This window comes from Diorhabda sublineata, chromosome 7 (assembly GCF_026230105.1).
Source record: "Diorhabda sublineata isolate icDioSubl1.1 chromosome 7, icDioSubl1.1, whole genome shotgun sequence".
Classification (NCBI taxonomy): Eukaryota; Metazoa; Arthropoda; class Insecta; order Coleoptera; family Chrysomelidae; genus Diorhabda; species Diorhabda sublineata.
Window position 1 is genome coordinate 15,248,910 of NC_079480.1, and position 24,795 is coordinate 15,273,704.

Consider the following 24,795-nt stretch of genomic DNA (forward strand, 5'->3'; position numbering starts at 1 on the left):
CAAAAAATTTCTTTCTATTCCTCTTCAACCTTTTAACATTATCTGAGGACTAATTGAGATTATTAAAACAATCCATCATGATAACATAACATATATCAAAAATTAAATATCTTCACTCGTTCAACCTCCAAAAGGACGTATCCATTTCAATCTAAATAATAAATCTTGAAAGAACCACAAGTCAGCTTCAAGTCTGACCAGGTGAGCACAAATTAGACGGATATCGGTAAATATAAGTTGGAATTCCTTGAACCGTTGGTGCTGGTTACAATGTGTACACCAACACTCACTGTCTGACGCTTGTTTCGATAACCAAAGTAATCGTCTTCAGAGACTGAAGGTTATCGAAACGCGCGTCAAACAGTGTAATTGTGAAAATCAAAATCATTGAAGGTCAGAAACTTGAAATTGCTGGCTATTTTCCACAAATGTAAGACAATCAACGCACTAATCAAAAAGCTAAAGAAAATAGGCTGACCAAAATCATGAAATGGTTCAATAATTATGACAAACTAATTCTGTATATTTTCTTTTGTTTGATAAATTTTGGGAATCCAGATACAGTTATTTTTTATCTTATAATTATATATGAAAGTATTAAAAAGAATTTGATAGACGGTTTAATTATTCGTACACTTCAAAGAATCAAAATGCGAACCTATTCGAGTGGAAAATTGAAACGATAGAGGGCGCTTCTCTATATATTGTATGGAATTTAATATGTAGCAGGTGGCTCTATTAAATATGCGATACATGCTTCGGTTACAACTCACATTTATTCATTATATTTAATGGCGTAATCACTGATAGCCACTTTGACATATCCATATTTCTAATATTAGAAAATGTTTTTACATTTCATATTATTGGTTCTTTAATAGTCGAATGACTGAAAGAAACAATGATTTGGTTCTACTTAATTACAACATGTTACAGAGTGTAAAAGTACACCTCGCCAGAATGAATTTATATCAAATTAAGAGAGCTATTTTGAGCGAAAAATTGGGTGGATTATTTCCAGGTGTTGTACGAGAGAACCCATAAAACGGTTATTTGGACCGCCCATCAATGGTTTCATTACTCGTAACGTCGATCAACGTAGTCATTATTCGATTGTTTTTTTTTAACCAGATGCTCATATAGGAATCGTAAAATACTCTTGAAACATATAAATTTTTTTTTAATCGGTGCTCAATTAAAACTAGAAAGGGATTAATTTGGTAGAATTCACACTTCAAATCAAACAACACACAAAATTACAAATTTTAACAAAGTTTTATGGAAAAATATGTCGGCTCAAGTATTCCATATGCCGCCCTTTTTGATAAAATTGATTATAATGAAGTACCATTAATGTAATATATAATATTTTTTAAATATCAATTTGAAAATTGCTTAGGTAATAGTGGGTAATATTTGTCAAAACGAACGCCAGCGAGTTGAAATCTTCCGCAAAAATGTGGATATCAAGAAGTAAACTATGTTTTCGACTAGGCTGAAGAGACGGTTAGCAGGATACCATCCAAAAAAATCGGAGATTTCGACGAAGGAGAAATATTTGCAAAAGTACAATTTAATTTACGATATGTTTATAATTTATTAGTAAATAAATCAGTTTCTGGGGAGCCTGCAGGAAGGCTGAACTGACGTTCCCATGAGAAGGTGACGTATTTGATGCAACCACCTTTTTTAAAATTACAGTTGCAGATAACAAAACGCACGTTCTTCTCGAATTTGTAGTCTTTGCTGGTGTGAATCTTGTTGACCTACTCAAAAGGTATTGAAATGTTAGTCCTCCTGCTGTAAAGCACGATGGATTTTTTATGTGATATTATAATGGAAAATGTAGCATACAACCCGTGGGCATAAATACCATTGGGAATTTACCAGCAAAGATTGCTCGATACCTGTATCTTCTAATGTTAGAGAGAGCCTCTTCTAGTTGACTCAGGAGCGTGAATTCTGAAAATGAAGCAACAAGGAGGATGGAAATCCAACAATGTAGGTACCCGAAGGCTATGTTGAAAGTTCATTATAAAAAAAATTCTGGCATACACATAGATATCACAGCAACAAATGAAATTAACATTAGACAAGAAGTTCAAGAGATATTCATCCAAAAAATGAAATAATTGTCAGTTTTTACGATAATTAATAAATTATTCTTTGAAATATTTTTTACATAAGTACTTTACATAACTGAGATATGAACGTTACGAAAAATGTGACGTTTCCTAATGTCAAGAAGTGACCTAAAGTGTCACATTAGATAGAATAAGTTTTTTATTTTTGAAGCCCAACTAATTGCTAACTCAGAGTATCATTTGTGCAAAATTGTCTTATCCAGAGGAAGGTATCTTTTATTTACTTCGTGATTCGTTTGGCTGATTTTTTGTGACGATTATTACAACGATAATAATCAGGAACTCCAGATAATGCTCTTGCTTTTGTTTCATATTTAGAAAATTGTCATGTCTTGATAAAATAAAACCCGAGATCATTACTTAAGTACAAGGAATGTTGAATCAGCTTAAAATTCTTGAAGCTTCTTGCTAGCAGAATTAAAATAGTCGATTCTCATCCCTGTCTTTGTGTCATGTCGAGCAGACCAATGAATTTGTACTGTATCAAGATCTCTCGACGGTATGTACATATAGTAAAGAAATTGTAGAGTTCTTATAAAGTAGAAATACCAAAATTCGTGTCTGAAGGTCTGAATATATACTTGACATATTGTACATATAATCATATCATTTTGATACACTGTTAACTTCATTCAAAGAAAAAATCTAGAACCAAGGCAACCAGTTAAAAAGAAAATACTTGAACTAAAAAAGTTTCTTGGTTCACGATCGTGGATATTCCATAGAATTTTTCATAAAAAACTAATATGTGCCAATTTTGAAGTGGATTATCTTGGATGGATTTTTTTTTTCATCTCTTAAATTCTGATTTTGCCGCCCTTCAAATAAAGCCACCCTAGACGCTATAGCCTAAGTCCATCATTGAAAATAGCTAAAAGTTCTCTAATCACCAGTGCTCTTATTGTTAATATTTTTTGATTTCCTGGAATATTATACATGAAATTACGGTATTCTTTGTTTTTCTTTCAGATATTCCCACACAAGTGCCGCCGCTGACGCCTGGCACGAACAAAACTATGGCAGAGGCGCTGAAAGCGTCTTTTGCTTCATGGGAAAAAGAACAGATTAGATTAAATATTACCAAAGGTGAGTATCAAAAACTCCTGTTTGAATTAGATTTTTTGTAATAGTTGACGTTCTAACTTCGAAAAAATATGTATATTGTTAATTTCTTATGGTTTAAATTTTATCGAAACGATAAGAATTTTATCAATTTTGGAAGGTGTGATAATCGGTTAACACCGATTCAAATAAGGTTCACGGTCGCTTTATTTACCTTTCGTTGTTGAGAGTTCTCAATATTGAAACATCAAACAACAATGACGAATCGGCCCATCGTTATTCGATTGTTTAGAATACACACACACACACAAATATATAAATGTACGGTCGATTTCAAAGGTGGAAAGCCGACGATCGGACGTTTAAAATTCTTCGAACTTGTGAAACTTACTATTTTATCGGCATTAAATCGTCTAGTCTCCTGGACCCAACAAATAATATCAAAAGGTAAATGTATGTTTCAGGGATTTCAATGAAATTTAAATTCTTTTACGTGCCGAGAGTTTTTATCTATCACGAAAACTAACCGGTAGCTTTATGTAATTTTCTTAGTAATGAATAAACGGCTAAATGTGAATGAATAGATAGTAAGAATTGAAAACAACTCGAAATCGGCTTTATTTTGTTTTCTGTGGGGTAATCTATGTAAAGAGACACGACTTGAATGTATTATTCTGGTATATTTATTGCATATCATTTTTTAAGAAATTTAGATTTTTCATATTAAATACGCCTCCATAAACCTCAATCATGGACGTCTTCTTCTTGAGCATTATGCGCAGCTACTGTTTATCTTATTACCCCTATGCGCTCTTCAGTTGACTTGCATCCGAAGAAGGTTTCTAAACCGTTTGAAATTTATATTTTTCTTTGTTTTTCTTCAATGAACGTTTTCTAAAATATCAGACCAATAAAGAACCAGCGACTCAATTAATGCAACTTTCGCAGTACCTACTTTAGCATTATCATAGGAAAACAAGGTTTTGATTACCTAAACCTAAATATTTATCGGAAAAAACCTTATACATTCGCATCAGGTGTCTACCAAATACCACGTCGGCATTGATAACTCATCATCATCTGAAATAATTTCAAAATCCATTTAATCTTCATCATTCCACCATTTTTGCGGCGAAGGGTCTAATAACACTGATTTGAGTCGTTTAGATAAATCAATTTTTTAGAAGGTCCAGGGGCGCAGATAATCAGCTTCTTCATTTGAGCTGAATTTCTTACCGGCAAGTATTTTATTGATATCAACGAATAACCAGTAGTTATTGAGGGCCGGATCTGGACTATACAGTGGATGAGGAAACAATTCGAAGTGTAATTTATTAAATTTAAACGTCGCTCTGTTGTGTTGTGCCTTTGGACGGTTCGGAAGTGGTTCACCGTCCGCAATCCATTCAGATGATGATCGTTACGATTCCGAAGTGAAGTTATTGATTTTGATTTCATCTATTGTCACATATCGATGCAAAAAACTGATTTATTATGTGTAAACATATACTAAGATGGAATTTCTGGCGTTATTCATACTGAATACACCAACACTCGCAATTACAATGTCTGACGCGCGTTTCGATAACCAAGTTATCGTCTTCAGATTATCGAAACGCAAATCAGACATACTTAACCTAACCAAACATGGCCAAACTTTGCTCTGAATCATCAACACGTTGTTATTTTTGATCGACTGTGTGTAAACGCGGCAATCACTTTAAAAAAAGCTTTTTCAATGTCAAATAACCGATTTGTGGACTTTTTTATGTATTCTGGAGAAACCACCTTAATTGGACGACAACCAGAACGTTCGCCATCATCGGTGTCTGTACAACCACGTATAAATTCAGCAAAAAAATATTCGATGAACCAGTGTCCGGATAATACTTTTGAGCTTGTACGGTATATTTTTCATCAAGAAACAATGATAAATTGATGTTTTGGAAATAACAAAAGTAGCTTCATTTAAATGGCTGTCACCAATCGAAATGTCTTGAAATTTGACACATAGTCTTTTGAAAGTTGGTACTTCATAAACGTCATATGGATTTGACAATGACAGCGCCATCTGTGTGTCAATCACATGATTTATTCAGTAATATTAATTATAAAAACCTACTGCGTGTTTCAGAAACAAAGAAAGAATTGTACTATTCATAGAATTAAAGATTAATTATGATATGATAAATTTAGGTTCAATATACTTATATTTTATAATTTTGGAGACTTTTAATTATATGTGCATACTAATATTGTGCAAACTTAGGTGCAAAAATATAGTTCCCATTAATACATATCGGATTAATCCAACTGGATGCATCTTTTAAAACAGAGTAATCGAACATTTCCACGGGGTTTCAGGAAAGTAACGGAAAATATAAAAGAGATATTTGAGATAATAAAACGGGTATAGAGTAATCATGTTACAGAAAAAGGGTTCATTTTGTATTGAATGGATATATGTTAATATATAAAGATGACTTTAATTTTCAAATAGGACAGAGTTATAATTTGGTAATAAGTGAATAGAAGCCTATTTGGAAAGAATCCCAATTATATAAGGGAAACATACAGTGTGATCTATAAAAAGTTTCACTAAACTTTACTCATAACTGAAATTGGTTGGAGGATTTGCATATTTACGTTTATATATTATATCTCAAAAGATCACTTTGTATATTTTGAAAGGAACCCAATATTCGACAACTTAATTCACTATCTCGCCTAAAAAATGGTTTCTATCTAGTGAAAGAACCGTACTTACTGCATGATTCGTAATTCAAATAAAATTGTACATACTACAACGCATTTATATATCTGTTTTTTAGGAGTCTCATTATTTGTTAGCTGCTCGAATACAATGGAAAAAAAGAGAGAAAGAGAGAGAGAGAGAGAGACGGTAATAAACGAACGAACGCCATTGTTGTACCACTCGCAATCATACCAGATTTTACTTTGATATGATACAAAAGTAAACACGGTCGACTGGTCACCAATTGTGAGAGACTCAATATACACCTACACGGTGTGTTGATTCAAAGCATTGCACAAATCGTTAAATTGCCATATTACAGCAAATATGTTTGCATTGTATTTTTTTCGTTTAAATTTACTTTATATAACTACAGGGTGAAACTACAATCTTTATATACAAATTTTTTTCATAAATGATGTCACGCAAACAAGAAATCAGTGAGATCGGGGTTGTTGGCGATTGTTTTAACTCTTCAGCCTGTAGAAAACGCAATTCACACTTGGCGGGAGCATCGATAATGGCGGACATGTTTAAATGGCTGTAACACAACGCCGACTGACGCCTGAATGTCAACAATGACGGAGGTTGAAAAAAAATATCGCTCATACATGTTGCTTGTTGTGAACAATTCTTTGAAATTCCCGTTTCAAAGAATATTGCCGCTTTATCCAAAAAAATTAAATTCTTTCTGTTTATGCCCTTATTGAGTCGTATCTTCTGCGGTACATACATACACGTATCCTCAAATTACAAAGGAGTGCTGTTAGATATTTACTCAGAATATACAGCAGAGCTAACTGCCGGGATTTCTCTAAAAGATATATAATATTGGCTTTGCTTTTTTCATATTTAAATCAGTTTGTCTAATTCGTAAACACGCTCCCCCAATTTTAGAAAGATCGTTGCACAGCTATCCATTTCGGAATGCAGAGCACGAACTTGACGTTCAGAATTAGTTAAGGGCTCAATATTTCACAATGCAAAAAAATGCACAATCATTTACCAATTGAAATCAAATTTATAACATCTTTTTCCGCAATTACTTAAAGATATAATCATTGAAAAGAGCCTTCTATTCTGTAAGAGACTTTCATTCTAATAATAATAATATTGCACTTTGGTTTTGGTTGGTGATTTTCATTACAAATTTTACCTATTTTGGGATTGCTGTATAGTTTATTTTCACATGTACGTTTTCGACATTTTGTTATTCATTTTAGTTTTCTTGCGTGCACTTTATATTTAGTTTTTATTTCATTTTATCTTTATTTAGTTTAGCTTTTGTCTACAAATTGTAAGCAATCTCTCTCTTTCTCATATTCTTCTCTAATTATTATCTGGCGATCTATGTTGATTTTGGAATCTTATGTTTTCATATTGGTTCCGAAAAGAGAAGAATTTTGGCCAGTAGCACATTAAAAAAATGTTGCTTCTATATTAGTACTATTAGAAAACTCGAAGTGATGTTTTGATAAATATTACAAAAAATTTTGTTATTCTAAAACTTGTTTTTGATTTTTAGACTCGCAATGTTGCTTAATTGATTTACAAAAAGAGGTTTTCTCATTCATTGGGAGTGATATCTTAATCGTTTAGAAAAAATTAACATCTATTCACATCATATCAAAAAATATTTGCTTAACAAACATTTAGGCTAGTAACAAAGTATTCTAATAAAAGAAAAATGTAATAGATCATACTGGATGTTACCTAAAATGAAATAAAAGTAACGTTTAATAAATAAATAAAATAGTAATTAGAAAATCCAATTTTCATTATCTTCATTAAACAGAAAGGCAAATTTTTATCCATTTTTCATAATATCACTTCAATATAACAAATTATATTGAGTAGTTGGTAATTAGTTCGCTCGGAACATTCCATTGAATTTATATTTTCACTAGTTTAAAAAAAACAACAGATTTAATTAACGTAAAGGTCATTTGAGGTGAACAACACTCAATATTTTAGTTTATGTATTTAGATTCAAAAAAATTACAGCTACCGATTATAGCTTATACAACTTAAAAAGGTGCGATGACGTCAAGTAATTGTCATCGCATGTCCATACTGGATTTAAAATTGGCCGATGTTATTCTTCTCAGAAAGCCATTGTTAGCACTTAATTATTATATTGTTTTTAGTTTGTTCTTGAAAGCGATATATAAAGCCTTCAATTAATTAAAATTCATTTGTGCGAATGAACTGACAACAGTTATTGTGAATGTTTATGCAGCCCGATGTGAAAATACTGAATGAACCGTATGGTATATTTTTACCGAACACGCTGTGCAACATTTTGTACAAAACCATCCCTCCATTTTCCTCCAGATTATTAAATATAACCAACTAGCTCAAATTCAAGTTCAATTTTTTATTAGGATGATAAGTATAAATCCGATGATTCTGGCCTAAACTAGAGATGGCGGTAGTTGCTTGAAAAATACCACCGCATTAGAAAGTACACCATCTATACAGCTTATGTTTCAAGTTTGAAGAATTTGTAAACATGGAAAAACTGTAGAATATTTGGGTAGCTCAGTTTAAACAACGCCATACGACCTGCGAAGACCAGTATCGCAGTGGTCGACCAAATGAGGTGAGGACTGAAAGTACGCGAGCCAGCAGACATAGTAAGCATTCCAAAAAGTGTGGTACGTTGCAATTAACTGAAAATTTGGACATGAGAATGCAGTGCAGCGTTTGCTCATAATAGAACAAAAACAGCGTCGTGAAGATGTTTCCATCGAGTGTTTGGCAACGTTTCGCAGAAATAAAGCCGTTCGAAAACCGGTTCCAAAAGCGAGGTGTTTCTATGTTGGGCCAGATACCTCTGGGACTACTCTTTAGTGAAGCATCGTGTGATAAACGATTATAAGACACGTTAACAAATAACGCAAGGGGGGTCTTTCTTCCAGTGAAGATGCCACATATAATTTTCCATGAATTTTCTAGTTTCAGACCACAAACAAAGATTTACCCTGTGAGTTGTTGATGATCATGTCGAATGCAAGACGGATTGGAAATTGAAGTCGTTTAACGGCAAATCGGTTGGGATATTCAGGATTATCGAAATGAAAATTTCCTCCAAATTTTTCTTTCAGTACGTCTCATCAATCACATTGTTCTTCAATTTACTTACCACCAGTTTTGGTCAGTTTATGTTCCGAAGCCAACTTTTGGTCTTAAATTGTGCTCTGGTATGTCAGGCATATCTAAATAAATAAGTATCTTGAATGTTGAATCTCTAACAAACTAAAAACCATCCAACGAATCTCTCACGCCTTCTCGACTTTAATTATATGTAAATATAGATTTTCCAAACTTGACCATTAACCGTATTCTCCAGATTTAACATCAGTGAATTTTTCATGTGTACTTACTTGGAAATTGAGCTTGAAATATAGAAATTATTGGATAAAACTATTTTGTCTATTTGGTAGGTCAGATTGTTGGAAAAAACGAGAAATAAAATTTTTACGGAATGATATAAATAAGAAAACACAGTTTGAGATTTTAATGATCCTTTTACATGTGATTACTGCTACCTTTATCAAAATTCCGACCGTCAAAGCGATAGAACTCATTTATTTTAGATTTATTTCTCGGTAGGGGGCATTCCACGGCGATGCGGCAATTCGTATTCCCATAAGTGATCGAACTAAATCAAATCCATCCTAATTGGTCAACAACTAGTTACTGAAGTAATTATCGGTTTTATAAGAAATAACATGGAAGTATCCCACTGGCGTGTTCTTTAGGTTTTTGATTTTATTGCGGTTTCGGATATAATAAATATTAATTAGTAATTTACCGAGAAATAATTTCGCTGCCAATCATTTATGTATCAGTTGCAGATAATTGGATAGTAGTGTGTTCATAGTAACTACCAGTTGTCAAATCGATTGTTTGGAGTGTTGCCAAACAACACATTTTTCTTGCTCAGAATCTATCTCCATTTCATGGTTATTACTCCAAATTTTAACCTAAAAGTCAGCACAAACAAAGATTTCTTCTTATATAATTTAATTTAAGCGATATTGTTGATATAAGTTTATTATCTCACATAATTTCTGTCGTAAACTACAGTTTTAAAAATATTGAGTTTGAATTTTCACATCTTTTTCAGTACATATCTCAAAAATTTGATATAAAGAAACAACTTCAACAACAAACTCTAATTTAACACATAAAATTACTTGTACCGTTAAAAACAAATGAGTTTTTACTACATAAAACCGTCATTAAATTATATTCTAGATTCACCGTTCTATTTTATTATCTGTTTATAGCATCCTCGCGGCTTATCTTGGTAAAAAAAGGTTATAGAAAAGGCGAGAAATGTCTGGATACTTACAAGCATTTTTTGTTAAAATTTGCAAACGACTGTACATTGATAGAGTAACGAATACCATTGATTAATTCGCCCATATTTTAATTTAATGTAGTTAGAATCTAAATTTCTTATAATCCAGATATAACGTTAAAATCTGACAACACGGTTTGAAAATATCATTCCGTGATTCAAGATCATTACGAGATGCGTCATTAGTAAATTTATCCTAATACTTTACTATTCAGAAAAACATGAAACAAAATTATAAAACAATCAAAAATATTTTTTGTCGACGAAAATTTATGCAAACCATCTAGAACAAACATTATTATTATTTTTTAATCGGTTAATGCATACGGTACTTTTTTTTAATATCTTGATAATCCCGTTAGTAATACTAAATATCATTGTCAATCTTCTAGCGGATTTTGTTTAAGCTTCTTCATAAACCTTCAATTATTTTTATTTATCTACAATATTGCTTTTGGATAATTTTACATTATTCCAATCTCAAGAAAAAAATCATGTAATTGCGGCACCGTTCGTTGTGGGTAAATTTGAATAAAGGGTCGATGAAAAAACAAATACTTTTTTCTTACATAAAATTGATAATATATACAGAAAAACTGCTTACTACCTTTGTATAAAACTTATTGTCAATTTTAGATTTCAAATTATATCATTTGACATAATTTTGGATTCAACATATTTTCTATTATATACTACCGGCTATAATTTGAAAAAAATTGATTGTTTTACATTTTTCGAATCCTTTCACTTTCGATAAACATAGCGAAATTCGAAATAATAAGAAAGTTATAATATTGACAGATGCTTTTTAAACTTTAAACGCCTTTTGCTCAAAATAGAAATTTTTAATCTGCACTCACCCAGCCCTGCAGAGGAGCATTTCCTATATTAGGGCCCCCGCTCTCTATCTGTACTTAGTTATTCTTTGTAACCAATCGACTTCGAATCGATTTTTCTAATTGTTTGTGCGTTTTATTTCATTTTTATTGTATTTTACCGTAATTTACCAGAAAATTGTAAAAAATTTGCCACGGGAAAAAGTGAAAAATAACGGTAATTTTACATATTTTTATAACAGCCGCCATTCTGTTTTTTTTTTAAATTTTTTATTCAAAAGTGATAAATTAAAATATTAGCTAGCTTCCTGTTTAAAAAGATTTTTGAATTTTTTATTTCATATTTACCAAATTCCATATTATCTCAGCGCCCAGTATAAAATGATGTTGAAAAAAAAAATTAACACTTTATTGTTCAAAAATAACAAACAAAATGTTTTATATGGAATTATAATAAAGAAAACGAGAAAAAATATTTAATATGAAAATGTCTACTTGACACAAACTATATTAAGACATGAAGCGGGAAGAAGTTTACCAGGAGAAAATTTCGACTCGTTTAAGATACTTTTACCTATTTTGAACATTATAGGTTATACCCAATTACTTCTTTTTAGACACACCAATATATAGCTGTATGTATGTATAGCTGCTGAATTCACCAACATTCATTTTAGTAATTTTGAACTTAACTTCCTTTTTCATTGATTGTATTGTACTCTTTTCTTATACTAAATTTCTTAAAATTCCATTCGAACATAATGATTTTCAAGTAAAAAATCGCGTCGACAAACTGCTACATCGAACAATGTTCAAATATGTCAAAAATTATTTCTACCCTTGCTAGCTTGAACTTGAATTCGGCGTTTCTTGTTCAGCAAGTCAAGTTCAAACTAGCGTGTAGAGAAAAAAATCGCGATTGACCGTGATGATCAGGCGACTTTTATTTTCTATTCTGTTCTTTCGAACATTGATTAATGTCGTAACAAACTTTCTTCAGCATTTTTTGTTCAGCAAGTCTAGCTCAAGCTAGGATGTGTAGAAAATCATTGCTAGGAGCAAAAATTCGTCCCGTTTTTTTTTAATTTTTGGGATTAACTACTTGCAGCAACAAATTTTGGTTCAATAGTTGACTTGAAATTTTATATGAATTTAGCAGTAATTGCGATTTTTCGCTAAGTGGCTAAAAAGCAACAAAAAAACTGCAAATTTTGCATATTTTTTTATTGAATTTTGGCGATTTGACGTTGCCACCTTGATAGAGCTTCTTTCTTTTTCGCTCGGTGTATTGTGTAAAATTAAAAATGTGTTCATCATTTTTCTTATTGTAAAATACTGAAAAACACGGCCATCTCCTTACATCTTCACCCACTTGGTCATTCCATCTTGGTCTTGGTCTACCCAGTGGGCGCCTCCCTTCTGGTTGACCTCTCCACATTCTTCTTATTGTTGTCTCTTCATCTCTTCTTCATACATGGTCCAGCCACCTAATTCTCCTACTTCTTATCACAACCATAATATCTGGTCGTCTTCAAATGTTATTACCTTCTTCTGGGTATGTTTTGTTAGTGTCCACACCTCAGCTCCATACCATCAAACTGGCTGTATTATAACTGTATACATTCTTATTTTCGTATTTTTTGACAGAAGTTTACTTTTAAGTAATTTCGATGGGCTCCAAAAATATCTACTGGCTGCATTGTTGCTGTTCATAGTAAATCCTAAGTATTAAATTCTTCAGTAGATTTAAATCTGTATCGCATAACGTTCAGCGTTGAATGATTGGGCTCGGCCCCACTTCCCACTTTCATCTTCATTTACATACTTTTCGTGCTTCTTCTAAGAATACTTGTGCCTGTATTTTCAGGTCCCCCTTAATGTCCGCTGTTAAAGTTATATCATCAGCATAAGCTTCAGTTGCTTTCAAAGGTTGAACAAAAGGGGGATGATTATAACACGGGATGAATGAAGATAATCAGGAAGAAGGGTCATAATGATTACCACAGGTATAGTTGCAGATATCCTATGTAGTAGAATAGAAGACAAAAGTTTCATTATAATCACTTAAAATACGAAATAGTTTATTAATTTATATTTTTGTATTTGATTGAGGAATTGAGTACAGTGACCAAATCAACACACTCGAAATACAATAAACCTCGACATATAAAAGTAACGCATTATTAAATAAGGTGATTTCACAAAAGTTTATTTAAAACGGATGCTGTAGCGTTACACACTACCGATTTTCAATAGGAACGGAAACTTTCGCTGACCCGCGCGCTTATCTGCTCATTTCCGGTAAATCTTTTGTTTTTTTTTTTCTAGTTTTCCCTAATAATATCACTAACCCTACTTCACTCGATTTATACCATTGATCCATATCCCAAGTCTAATAGAATTCTGTTTTGTAAATTTAAATCAATGAAATAAAATCAAAGTATTCAAAAAGATTTGAACATTTTTTGTTCACCTCAAAATCGGTGTCAGGAAATTATTCTCATCCAACTTTGTCTAGAAATGTTCTAATTACGAATAATGTCCGAAACATTAATTTTTTCCTAATAAAAGGGACTTAAAATTAAGTCAATCTATCAACAAAAAAAACATATAAAAACGTCTATGAAGTGAAAATTTATTTCAACTTGCAATTGAATCAGGAAGTTTCTTTGCTAAATCTTAGTTGATTAAATTATATTTCATATATCATTTATTTGTTTATTTATTTATTTTTATAATTGAGTATGTGTTTCTTTTGTTTCAGATCCTAGACAGTGGAGTGAGAATCACGTAGCCCATTGGCTGCAATGGGCCGCTAAGGAATTTTCGTTAGACTGTATACCCCTTAATCAATTCCGAATGAAAGGTAAAGATATTTGCGCTATGGGCAAAGATGCGTTTTCGGCTAGAGCTCCGGCTTTCGTAGGCGATATTTTATGGGAACACCTAGAGTTACTGCAAAAAGGTAAAAACAAACAATTCCGTATCATATCCATGTCTTATAATTCAATAAATTTATCGAACATATTTTTTTATGGATGACAGCACTTGTCGATTACATAAAAAATTTAAAATTATATCTTTCCGCGTTGTCAACTTCGGTATTAGCCATTTCATAAATTATTCGAATCATCGAAGATGAAAATAACATGTTTCGTACTGAATTTCTATTAACAAATATATTTTTATGATGAATAACTGATTGTTCAACGACGTCGATTCGTCTAAATAAACCTTTACTTCTGATTGTTACACAATAATGTAAAAGTTTCATGAAATAAAGTCATATCATATAATTAATTACGTAAAATAATATTGCCAAGAAATAGGGTGTTAACTAGGTTATTTTTGCTTTTCCGATAATCTGTTTTTTGATTAATCGATATCGTTTTGCGTGGAAATATTTAAGAAGCTAAAAGAAATACCCACGACAAAATTTGGAAAATTCTGTACACCTTGTTCCCTATTATCCTTGATATTTGTTAATGAATAATAAAGAACTATGCGTTAAGCCGGTACTACACGATACGTCCAACGATTGCGCCAACATTGACGTTTCAACTTTTGCTAAATATTACACGAAGGCTGGAACTGAACTTACCTAAAAAAATGATAATGTAACAAAAAAGTGATAAACAGATATAAATTCTTTTAAAAAAATGAATGTTCTGGCAACTGACAAGAAGTGTCTATAGTTGTACCAACTTCGTTCCAATGTTGGATACTCCTTTGACGCGTGTCAAAATACCGATTTTCTATGGCCAACGTTCCAATGCCAACATCGGAAGCAACATATTCGTCAATTGACATCACGCTACAACCTCACGATGCGTCAAATCATACCAGCGTTCAACGTTAGAAGCATTAGACATATCGTGTGGTACCGGCCTTACCTAAAAAGATAAAAACATGGCAAAAATATTATAAACAGCATACAACAAATTCTTTTAAAATAAACTGGACTAAACTGGCACTATTTGGCCAGGTTTCCACTTCTTCAAAGCTCAAATAGTCAAAAAACTCATCACCAACGACGAAGTACAAGACACATTGGTCGCAAAAGAAAGCTGTTGACAATTATTAAACAGAAATCTAAATCTCTATGTCAGAATAGGATTCATGGAATGTTTGTTATGTATGGTCAGGACTACTGAAAACTTTGACCTTAAAGGTTGAAATGATCAAAAAACTTGGAGCATTTGAGATGTTGCTCATCCTGAAGATGATGAGAATCACCAACGACGAAATACTAAGACGCATTGGTCGCTAAAGAAAGCTGTTGACAATTTATTAACATCACACATAGGACACATCTTAAGCAACGACACTACTACAACAGAACATAATGCAGAGCAAACTAGAGAGAAAGAAAGGTATCCGCAGGAAGAACAAATCCTGGGTCCTACGGAGAATTGTTTCATGTTGCGAGGAACAGAGACGCATTCAAAACGTGGTCGTCAACCTTCAATGAGAAGACGTCATGAGAAGTTGAAGAAGATACTAGCAGCTTTGGTGTTTCATACAAAGCATTCACACGCAAGAGGACAAGAAGTGTGTGTAGTTGTACCACAAGCGTTGGTTCCAACTTTGTCTCCTTTGATTCGTGTAAAAAAAACCGACTTTGAAAGCAAAAAATTCGTCGAATGACTTGCGCACTACGACCACACGATGCGTCCAACGTTGAAAGCATCGTGTTGATATCGGCTTTACAATTGTATTCATGTTTTTTAGGACAAATATTTTTGTTTCAGATGTGGAGAAAGAAAGAGCTTTGAATAGCCTTTACGAGCCAATGTGTGTTCCCGATTTAACGTATATTGATTATACGCAAGCGCCCACCACCTTACCTCCAACGGGGGAAGATAGAAAACCAATTCAATTGAACCCTCCAACTTCACAAAATACCTCCACTACGCCATCTAATAATAACTTTTTACACGAAGGTAAGCTCATAATGGAAATGTTTATTGAGTTTAGAATTGGTACTACATCTTTATGTTGAATTGGTCAAAAATAATTTCGCACCAAACTATATGCCTCGACTAACGTTAAATTATATGTCAATGGAATATGTGAAATGTTTTTTTATAATTAGTATACAATCTAGGAATGGTGAACGTAGTTGTAGATTTTCAAATTTATAATCGTATAACTTTTTAAAGTAATTTTCGAAACTGTTCTCCATGGTGAGCAATAATTTGAATAAGCTTTGTTTGGTAAAAGAAGAAAACCGCAAAACTGAAAGTGATGATATCATTCTTGTTGTGAGGTTATGTCACGCAACGAAAAATACCATATTGATAAAAGGTATAGTTTGAATTTTATGAAAGACGTAAAAATATGAAAATATAACAAAGATTCAAATTGTTCTACATATTATTCATGATTCGTTGCCTCTATAACATCAACTATTTGTATAATATTACTTTGGATCTGTTTTCGAAGCAAATTTCAAGTTCATTTCATTATCTCTGCTTCAATACTTCGAATCTTCTTATTCCTTGTACACTTCCCCAGTATTTTGTTTAATAACCTTTTTTGTTTATAATTATTATGACTCGCTTTTTCCATTCCTTATTAGATAATTTTAATACCTTATTTCTTTGTAAAGGTGATCCAAATTTGTTTTAACAACGTGGTTGATTCTTCTAGCATTCGATTCATTCATTTTCGGCAATAATTCTTATAGAAAATATTTAACCAATTCATGTTTCAAAATTCATTCGTGATTATTTTCCCAATAATGAACAACTTCGTTAATTGGACAAAGAAATATTCATCAGGGATTGCCTGTTGGATTTCAATTATATGATATTCATTAATAATTACAAAAAATCTTACAAAACATAGCGATGGATGATCAGCAACGCGTGACATACCTTGAAAACCTTGGACAAAAAACATTACTTTTAATGATGAATATTTACCAAAAGATATGGAATATGTATTGTAAACAGTTTTTTTGAATAGCTGTTTGGTATTAAATTCCGTTCTAGTTTTGAAAAAAACTTTAACAAAGAATTTTAGCAAACCGTACTATTGTTTATTTTTTAATACAGTAAAAGCTTTTTATTCGCGGGGTATATGTTCCAAAAATATGCCGCGGAAACAAAACCGTGAATACGGAATGGTAATTTGTATGTATGGGATTATGGAGGAAAAACAAATATATAAAAAATCAATTTTATTTAAGTTTTTGAACATTTTGATCAATTATCTTTAAGCTTAGGCAACGGTTTGAAGAATTTTGTAATTTTCTCTTGCTTGGCAGTTTTTAAAAGCTCCTTCAATTCAGACTGATACGGAGCAGTCGCATTAGCAATTTGCCTCTTAAAAATAAGGTTTCGTTCCATAGACGGATCAATGTTCAAAGCTCATTTGCCATTCTTAAGCCTTCACTGAGATTTTTCAAATTAAATGTCACGTTTCCAATGCTTTTTGAAGCCTCTTCTTCAATGGGCTGTGAATTTAACATTTTCTCCAATTCGGTTTTAGTCAAATCTTCATCTTGCGATTCAAGCTATTCCTGAATGTCACTTGATTCTATCTGTTCGAACCCATCTTGTCCTATTCCATTCGCGATTTCGGCTATGTTTGGAGTCATAGTTTGAACTTGCACAGATTCTTCATCTTATTCCGCAGTCAGAGCAGGCCACAGTTTTTTCCAACATGACTTCAATGTGTGTGCCTTCAGTTCTTCCAATGATTCTTTTATGTTTACGATGCATTTTGCAATGTCAAATTTCTTCCAGCATTCCATAACATTCATATCAGGATTAAATTCCATATTATCAAATATGATTCTCATGTAATAGAGCTTAAAGGGCTGTATTCTTCATTGGTCCATAGGTTGAAGCAAAGCCGTCGTGTTGGGAGGTAAAAATGACACTTTTATATTTGGATGCATGGTTTCGAGTTCGCGAGGATGACCTGGAGTATTGTCCAAAAGTAGAAGTGCTTTACAGTCTAAATTCTGTTTTTTTAAATAAGTTTCAACTTCAGAAACTAAACAATTCCGGAACCAGTCACAAAAAATAGCGCTTGTAACCCATGCTTTTTTATTAGCACGCCAAAACACTGGCAGCCCGAGGATTATATGATCTGTAAAGCATCAATGACTTAATGACACAATCTCCAGATGCATTCCAACATAGCAGCAGTGTAACTCTATCCTTTGCTACCTTAAATCCAGGAGCAGATTTTTCGCTTTTAGAAATAAATATTTTGTTTGGCATTCTCTTCCAAAACAGTGCAGTTTCGTCTGCATTGAATACTTGCTCAGGTTAGTATCCTCCATCAGCTACTAGGTTTACAAATTCTTCTGGATATCGCTCTGCTGCAGCAAAGTGACGTTTACCATAGAACGGAACAGCAACATTTAAAATATGTATTTGTACTTCATCATTGAATAATAAGGTTGCTTTCATTCTGTTTATTTACATCCTTTATTATTTATCCTTTTATTATTATGTATGTACTTATTAGATCCTCGAATATAGGAAATGGGTTACATTTTTTTACTCCGCGAATAGTGAAAACGCGAATGAAGGAAGAGCCAATAACTCTGTTTTTTCATAACAATCATAAATATAGATGTTTCAAAACATTTCTTAAAATTGACACGTCGTTATAAGAAAAAATTACAACTGATATTTAAGTCAATCAATGTATAGTATATTTGAAGATAAATATGAAAAATGTTTTTTTGTGGCATCCAGTATAAATTTAATATACGCATAGACAATTATTATCTATGTACGTTCAGATACCTGGATTAAGTAATAGCAAAACTTTCGGAACCGGCAAACCGTAACTGACGATTTTTAATTGCAAAATTTCGTTTAATAACAATTCTTCAAACGTATACACACACAATTTATGATATTCATCTTTTTTTTTCATGCACTTTTGCCATGTTTATGAAATTGAAAAACGCTCGGATGGTTGTAAGGCGAGTAGTGACTATATACTATCCCACTTTCCTTAAATTGAAAGTTTTTGGTTACTTTTTTTTATTTAAATTGTTACAATAAACAATCAATAGCAAATATATCAATCTTTAATGTGAGAATTGGTTATTTACACAAAATCTGCCAGCGAAGAGCTCTAACCCCGTCAGGCATCCAAGATATTTAATAAAATTGAATTTCAGACGTACTGCAACGACATATCATCCCATACTTCACAAAAAAAATTGGAGCTGATTTAAAACACTAGGAGTAAGCTGACGATGTCTAAATAATCCCACAAATATCGGAAGATAGTGCGTGGTTTCTACAGTATTTGCTCCTAGTATTTGATAACAATTCTGGCGGTATGTGGACAAGTATTATCCTGCATCAAAATGAATTGATCACCAATAAATGAAGCAGCGTCTAGGAACACTACTTTGATGTACTTCCGATAAATCAGTACCCTATTATCAATGAAAATCAATTAAGTCCAGACGTGAAACTTAATTCCAAATCAAATCTTAACTGATATCCTTAGCGGCTCCACTCCACAAATGCATCGTGAGTGACGGACTTATCTACCCCTCCGGTCGTCTATTCCCAAGGCATCAGCTAAGTCTACCTTCATACAAAAAAACATTCTGGACCAAAATGAAAAACATCTCTATGAACAACAGAAAGGTGTGTTTAAAAAATGGAAGATATTCAAATGTGCAAAAATCTATTTTTAAATTAGAATTCAAATCTGAAACTAATCTAATGGTTGACTAATCCTGAAGGGATGGATTAGCCCCTTCATTCTCTGTAATATCACCAGACTACCCACAAAAACAAACGCATTACTGACAATTGCCTTTTAATTTCTTGACTTTATTTGAATAATTGTTAGAGAGTACATCTCGAATTAAATACTAAATACCATCTTACAGTTGCTAGTACCTAAATAAAATAATTTTTAGTCATTGGGTTTGGTGAATAAGTATTTAGTACAAAAAAACAAGATATGGTAAATATATTGGTGAAAAAACGTATGGTTAAAACTACTTGGTGATATATTTAAAAAAATATGTAATTCTAATTAATTATTGAGATTGTGTAGGTTTCAATTAACCGCAGCTATCAATAGAATTGGACCTAAAGAAACGATTATGATATGAAATCTCTACTCCATTTCATTTACCTACTGATAATGAATAAAGAGATTGTCGCATATCTTTAGTTTTAATAAAAGCAGTACGAGGCGTGGGCGATTGAAAATTGTCGATAAGAGTACTAAAAGCGATAATTTCAAAAAAACAAAATAGGAAATTTTATCGCGGTTAATTTATTATCGCAGCGTTTAATTCCATATTAAACTAATATCTACATGGTGGGGGTCGTATTTAGAACATATTTATTTAAATTCTAACAGAAAGAGTCGCACTTGATCCTTGGAATGGAATAAACAACCCATGTAGGTGTCCCCAGACTTGAAGGACTGGTTGAAGTCTGGTTAACCCCTGTCTATATATCATTTCTATATATATATATATATATATATATATATATATATATATATATATATATTCAATTATTCAACTAATTTTAATGTGCATTAATTAGAAGAGTGCATTAATAGAGATTTGTCATATATAATTTCATTAACAATATATTAAAAATCCATTTTTATAAGTAACCAGCCTGACCTAGGGCTGCAGACCAGTCTTGGGTTTATCTAGGCAACCAGGTCTTGTCCAGGATTGCAAACCAAGCGAGGGACATCTTAGTTGTTATCCCACCAAGTCTGGGTTAATAACGACTTTCAAGCTAGGGCCAGAGTTGTACATACTTGGCCTATGTCTGGATCTATACTGGGCCCATCGTAAAATCCTATTTAATGTGATTTTTATTAAACCCCTGCCGAATTTATTCATTTACTTTTCACATGTTACCTATAATTAATATCAAAGATTGTTGTTTATTTTGATATTAAAAAAAAAATAATGCAGATATTACAAGAAGTACTTTTCGTGATAATTATTTATGAAGAACCAGCTTCGCACAAAATCCAATGGAAACAATTTATTTTATGACAGAATGGACATCGTAGAACAGATCCAGGCTTTTTCTTTTTCGCACTAACGACTTAGAACACCTCCAAGTTTGTTCACTAATGTATAGATGGTATAGACCGAAATGAAAACTAAAAGTGATCTTATATGGTGTAGACATTCACAATATTTTAATATTTTTTAGCGAGTAGTTAATATCTTCAATTTTAGCATTTAAACTAAAAAAAATGTGTATTCACAATAGAATTGAGGATGAACCCGATAGTGAAAGTAAGATAAGACATTAGTATTGCATAAATTGGCAAAACTATTGCTAGAATTGTTCGGATATGGTCCGTTTATTTTCCAACAATGCCAATGCTGCTCTCTCTATTCGTCTACTTTAATATGTTGCGTCTTCCTACCCATTGAAAAGGTGTTTAGTTGATCGTCTTATTTCGGTTTTGGTGTTAACGTTTTACCCTAAAACCATGGTAATATTGTTATAGACAAAGTGACAATTTTTTAACTTTATGTGTATATGAAAATTAGCAACATACTTTTCAAATTATACGTCTGATGGCTGTAGCTTTTAGGGGTAAGTATATAAAATATAGTTTTCTTCAATGCAGAATATTTTTCAACAATTGTTTCTACTAGATATGGAATGCTTTCAAATCATAAACCATGCTGAAGACTCGAGATTCCTAAATTAATATATTGCTAAAGCAAATGCGTTGAAAATCAAACTTATTAAACAAACAACCAATGAAAATTATTGATTGGCGGCAAAATATTCCCTCTTATCTTATGTTCCAAATACAATCATTATATGAACTGAATTTTTTTGATCGTTCCTAATAATTGATAGAGTTCCACTAATTTCAATGTCCTCAACGTCTGGTTACGTTTTTTCACCACCCACCGCGTGTTTTGAAGTGATTATATTTCATGTGTCTCGCGTATAAAGTAAAATTTCTCAAACTTACTCCACGCTTTAACGGAGTATAACACCTGATTTAAGATACCTTAGACGAAAAAAACTATATCGATATTTTATTTTTGGTGGGAAGCGGAGTCGTAGCTTGTACCTTTATCAAAATATCATGCCAAATATTGTTTTTTCAAATTTAGTAGCACATGGGTATTGAAAAGTTTTGTATTTATTGGTGAAACAATGATAAGATCTGAGTCGTTTTTGATCAAATGTAAATAATTCAGATTGGTTGGCCATCCACCGTATTCACCAAATCTGTCCCCAATTACTTTCTCTTTGCTGCCTGACCTATTACATAAATTTTTTTCTTTTGAAATCATTTCATAAAAAGTCAAGATGGTACTTTGAAGTCCCGAATTTTTTCATATTCAATTCAGATTTGCATCACTGATGCATAAATCAATTGAGAATCAAGTTACCATATACGATTGTGCAACAACGGAAGAATAACCAATTTTTTCTTAGCACTTGAAACGGGATTTGTCGTAGTGATATTAAATTCATTGACTGGTTACAAATTATTAACGAATTGAATAAAATGTAAACGTGACGCGACGTCCTGTCATTAGTTAACTAACTAGACATATTTGTTTTTTTATTATGTTATGTTGTCTTAGGTTTAAAGGAAATCCTCTCATACCAGTTTCGGATAATACGTTTCTGTAAACAGATTCGGCATTGCACTTTTGGTTTATGTAAAATGTACGTTAAACATAAACGTCAAAAGAAAAGCCGACAGGTGCTGGAAGTATGTACTTTTTATCAAAAATTTCTTATATTTTTTGGTTCTTGTTGTTTTATAGAAATGAAAGCGAATGAAAATTTAGTAATAAAAGAAACTGTACAGTAGAGGCATTGAAAAAATGACAAATTCACATCAATACTTGTGCAATTTGTTTCAAAATCTACTAAAAATAATATACTAAGGGATAGCTGAAAACTTGGTGAAAATGGGCAGGTTTAAATTTGTAATATTACCTGAATACAAAGAGGGTCACAATCGATTTTTCTCACCTACACTAAGCAGGTAAACTGACCATAATGTTCCTCATAATCTTAGGAAAAGACAAAAATAAATTTAACTTTTATGACTATTAGATGGTCTCACTTTTGTTAATAAGATAAATTTTATGAAATATCTGTTATTTTGGCAGGTATAAATAAGACACAAGTTTCTTTAGAATTGTGATGCCTTATAGTTTCTTTATTTTTTATCATGTATATTATTGTGTCAAGTCCAGTGGTAACAACACGTGTCCAGAAGAAAAAAAATAAAAAATTAATTATTAACAAAGCTTTAAACTACCGAAAAAATGATAAGACGTGTAGAAAGAACATTAAAAATCACAAAATATAGTATGGAGAAGTTAGATTTCAAAGAACTTGTGAACCTATCTCTATTCGTTATTTTTTCAGTTTAGTTAGAACCGTATTGTCCAGCAGATGATTTAACTCCAATGACAAAAACCATTATCAACAAAAAAAGTAATACAATCAGAATGGAGGGAAAGTATATAAATTCCAATTTTCATAAAAGGTGAAAAGAACGATCCACAAAATTAACGAGGTGCAGTACAAAAACTTTCCACTGAATTTTTAGAAGAAGTGGTGTCATCTGGTATCTCTGAGGAACAGCAGGGATTCAGAAAGAACAGGTCTGTTATATGTGATCCGCCAAATTACGGAAAAGACTATAGAGTTCAATAAGTCGGCCTATATGTGCTTCATCGATCTCATCCAAGCATTTGATAGGATACGATTGAGGGATTTAACAACTCTACTGAAGAGAATGAAGATTCAATCCAACATAATAAAAGTAATCGAAGATTTGAACACCGATAATTACACATATATCAGAATGGAAAATAAACTGAGCAGTAGATTAGTACACGGCCTCATCCCGATCATGTTCAGCATCATAATGGATGAGATTATAAACGAGGTAAATCAAGCTGGAAGAGAATACCGAATGGGAAACAACAAACAGATCATTTCAGAAGGCGAAGATAACTAACAAAGACTACTGTATAGGTTTGAACGAATAGCGAAAGCTTTTAACATGCAAATATCCCTGATGAAAACCAAATCTTTTACAGTACCCAGAGAACCGAGAAGATGTAACTCGCAATATAATAGAAATCTAAAAGAATGAAGTGAAAGCGCAAAAAATAAAGGAGTCATTAATACCAGGGTACCTGAGAGATGTATTTCAGCGGAATGAGTATATGACTACCAGGAGCAAATTTAGAATATACAAGACCTATGTGAGACATACACCAACACATTATTTGACCACAATTATAAAATAAGGGAGACAGAATGTCATATGACTGATTGGCGAAGATTACAAAGGAAGAAAAATAGAAAACATCCCGATCACCAGGACGACCATCTACAAGATGGTATGAAAGCTGGTCTTCGTTATCCCAGCTGCAACTAGGCAACTATTGATGCAAGCACAGGCCTAAGTCGTAACGTACGATAAAGAAGAAGACAAAAACAATAAGTGGGTTACAGAGAGCAATAAGAAAAAGTAGCTGATGAATCTAGATATAAATGACAACCAGAAAATGATGAAACATAATAGAAGTCTTCGAATGATGTGGAATGCAAAAATCGGTATTAGAAAAAATGTTGATTAAGACAAAGG

The 24,795-nt window shown here is 32.3% G+C and overlaps 1 protein-coding gene across 2 annotated transcripts in view; it reads left to right on the top strand.

Moving 5' to 3' along the window:
* The window catches only part of LOC130446537 (protein c-ets-1-A-like), a 242,736-nt gene that overhangs the window by 164,841 nt on the left and 53,100 nt on the right, over positions 1-24,795 (top strand). For both annotated transcript variants that reach the window (XM_056782853.1, XM_056782854.1), the window contains 3 exons: positions 3,114-3,230; positions 13,931-14,131; positions 15,918-16,109. In XM_056782853.1, coding sequence (XP_056638831.1) covers positions 3,114-3,230; positions 13,931-14,131; positions 15,918-16,109 — 510 coding nt within the window. The remainder of the gene's footprint in view (positions 1-3,113; positions 3,231-13,930; positions 14,132-15,917; positions 16,110-24,795) is intronic.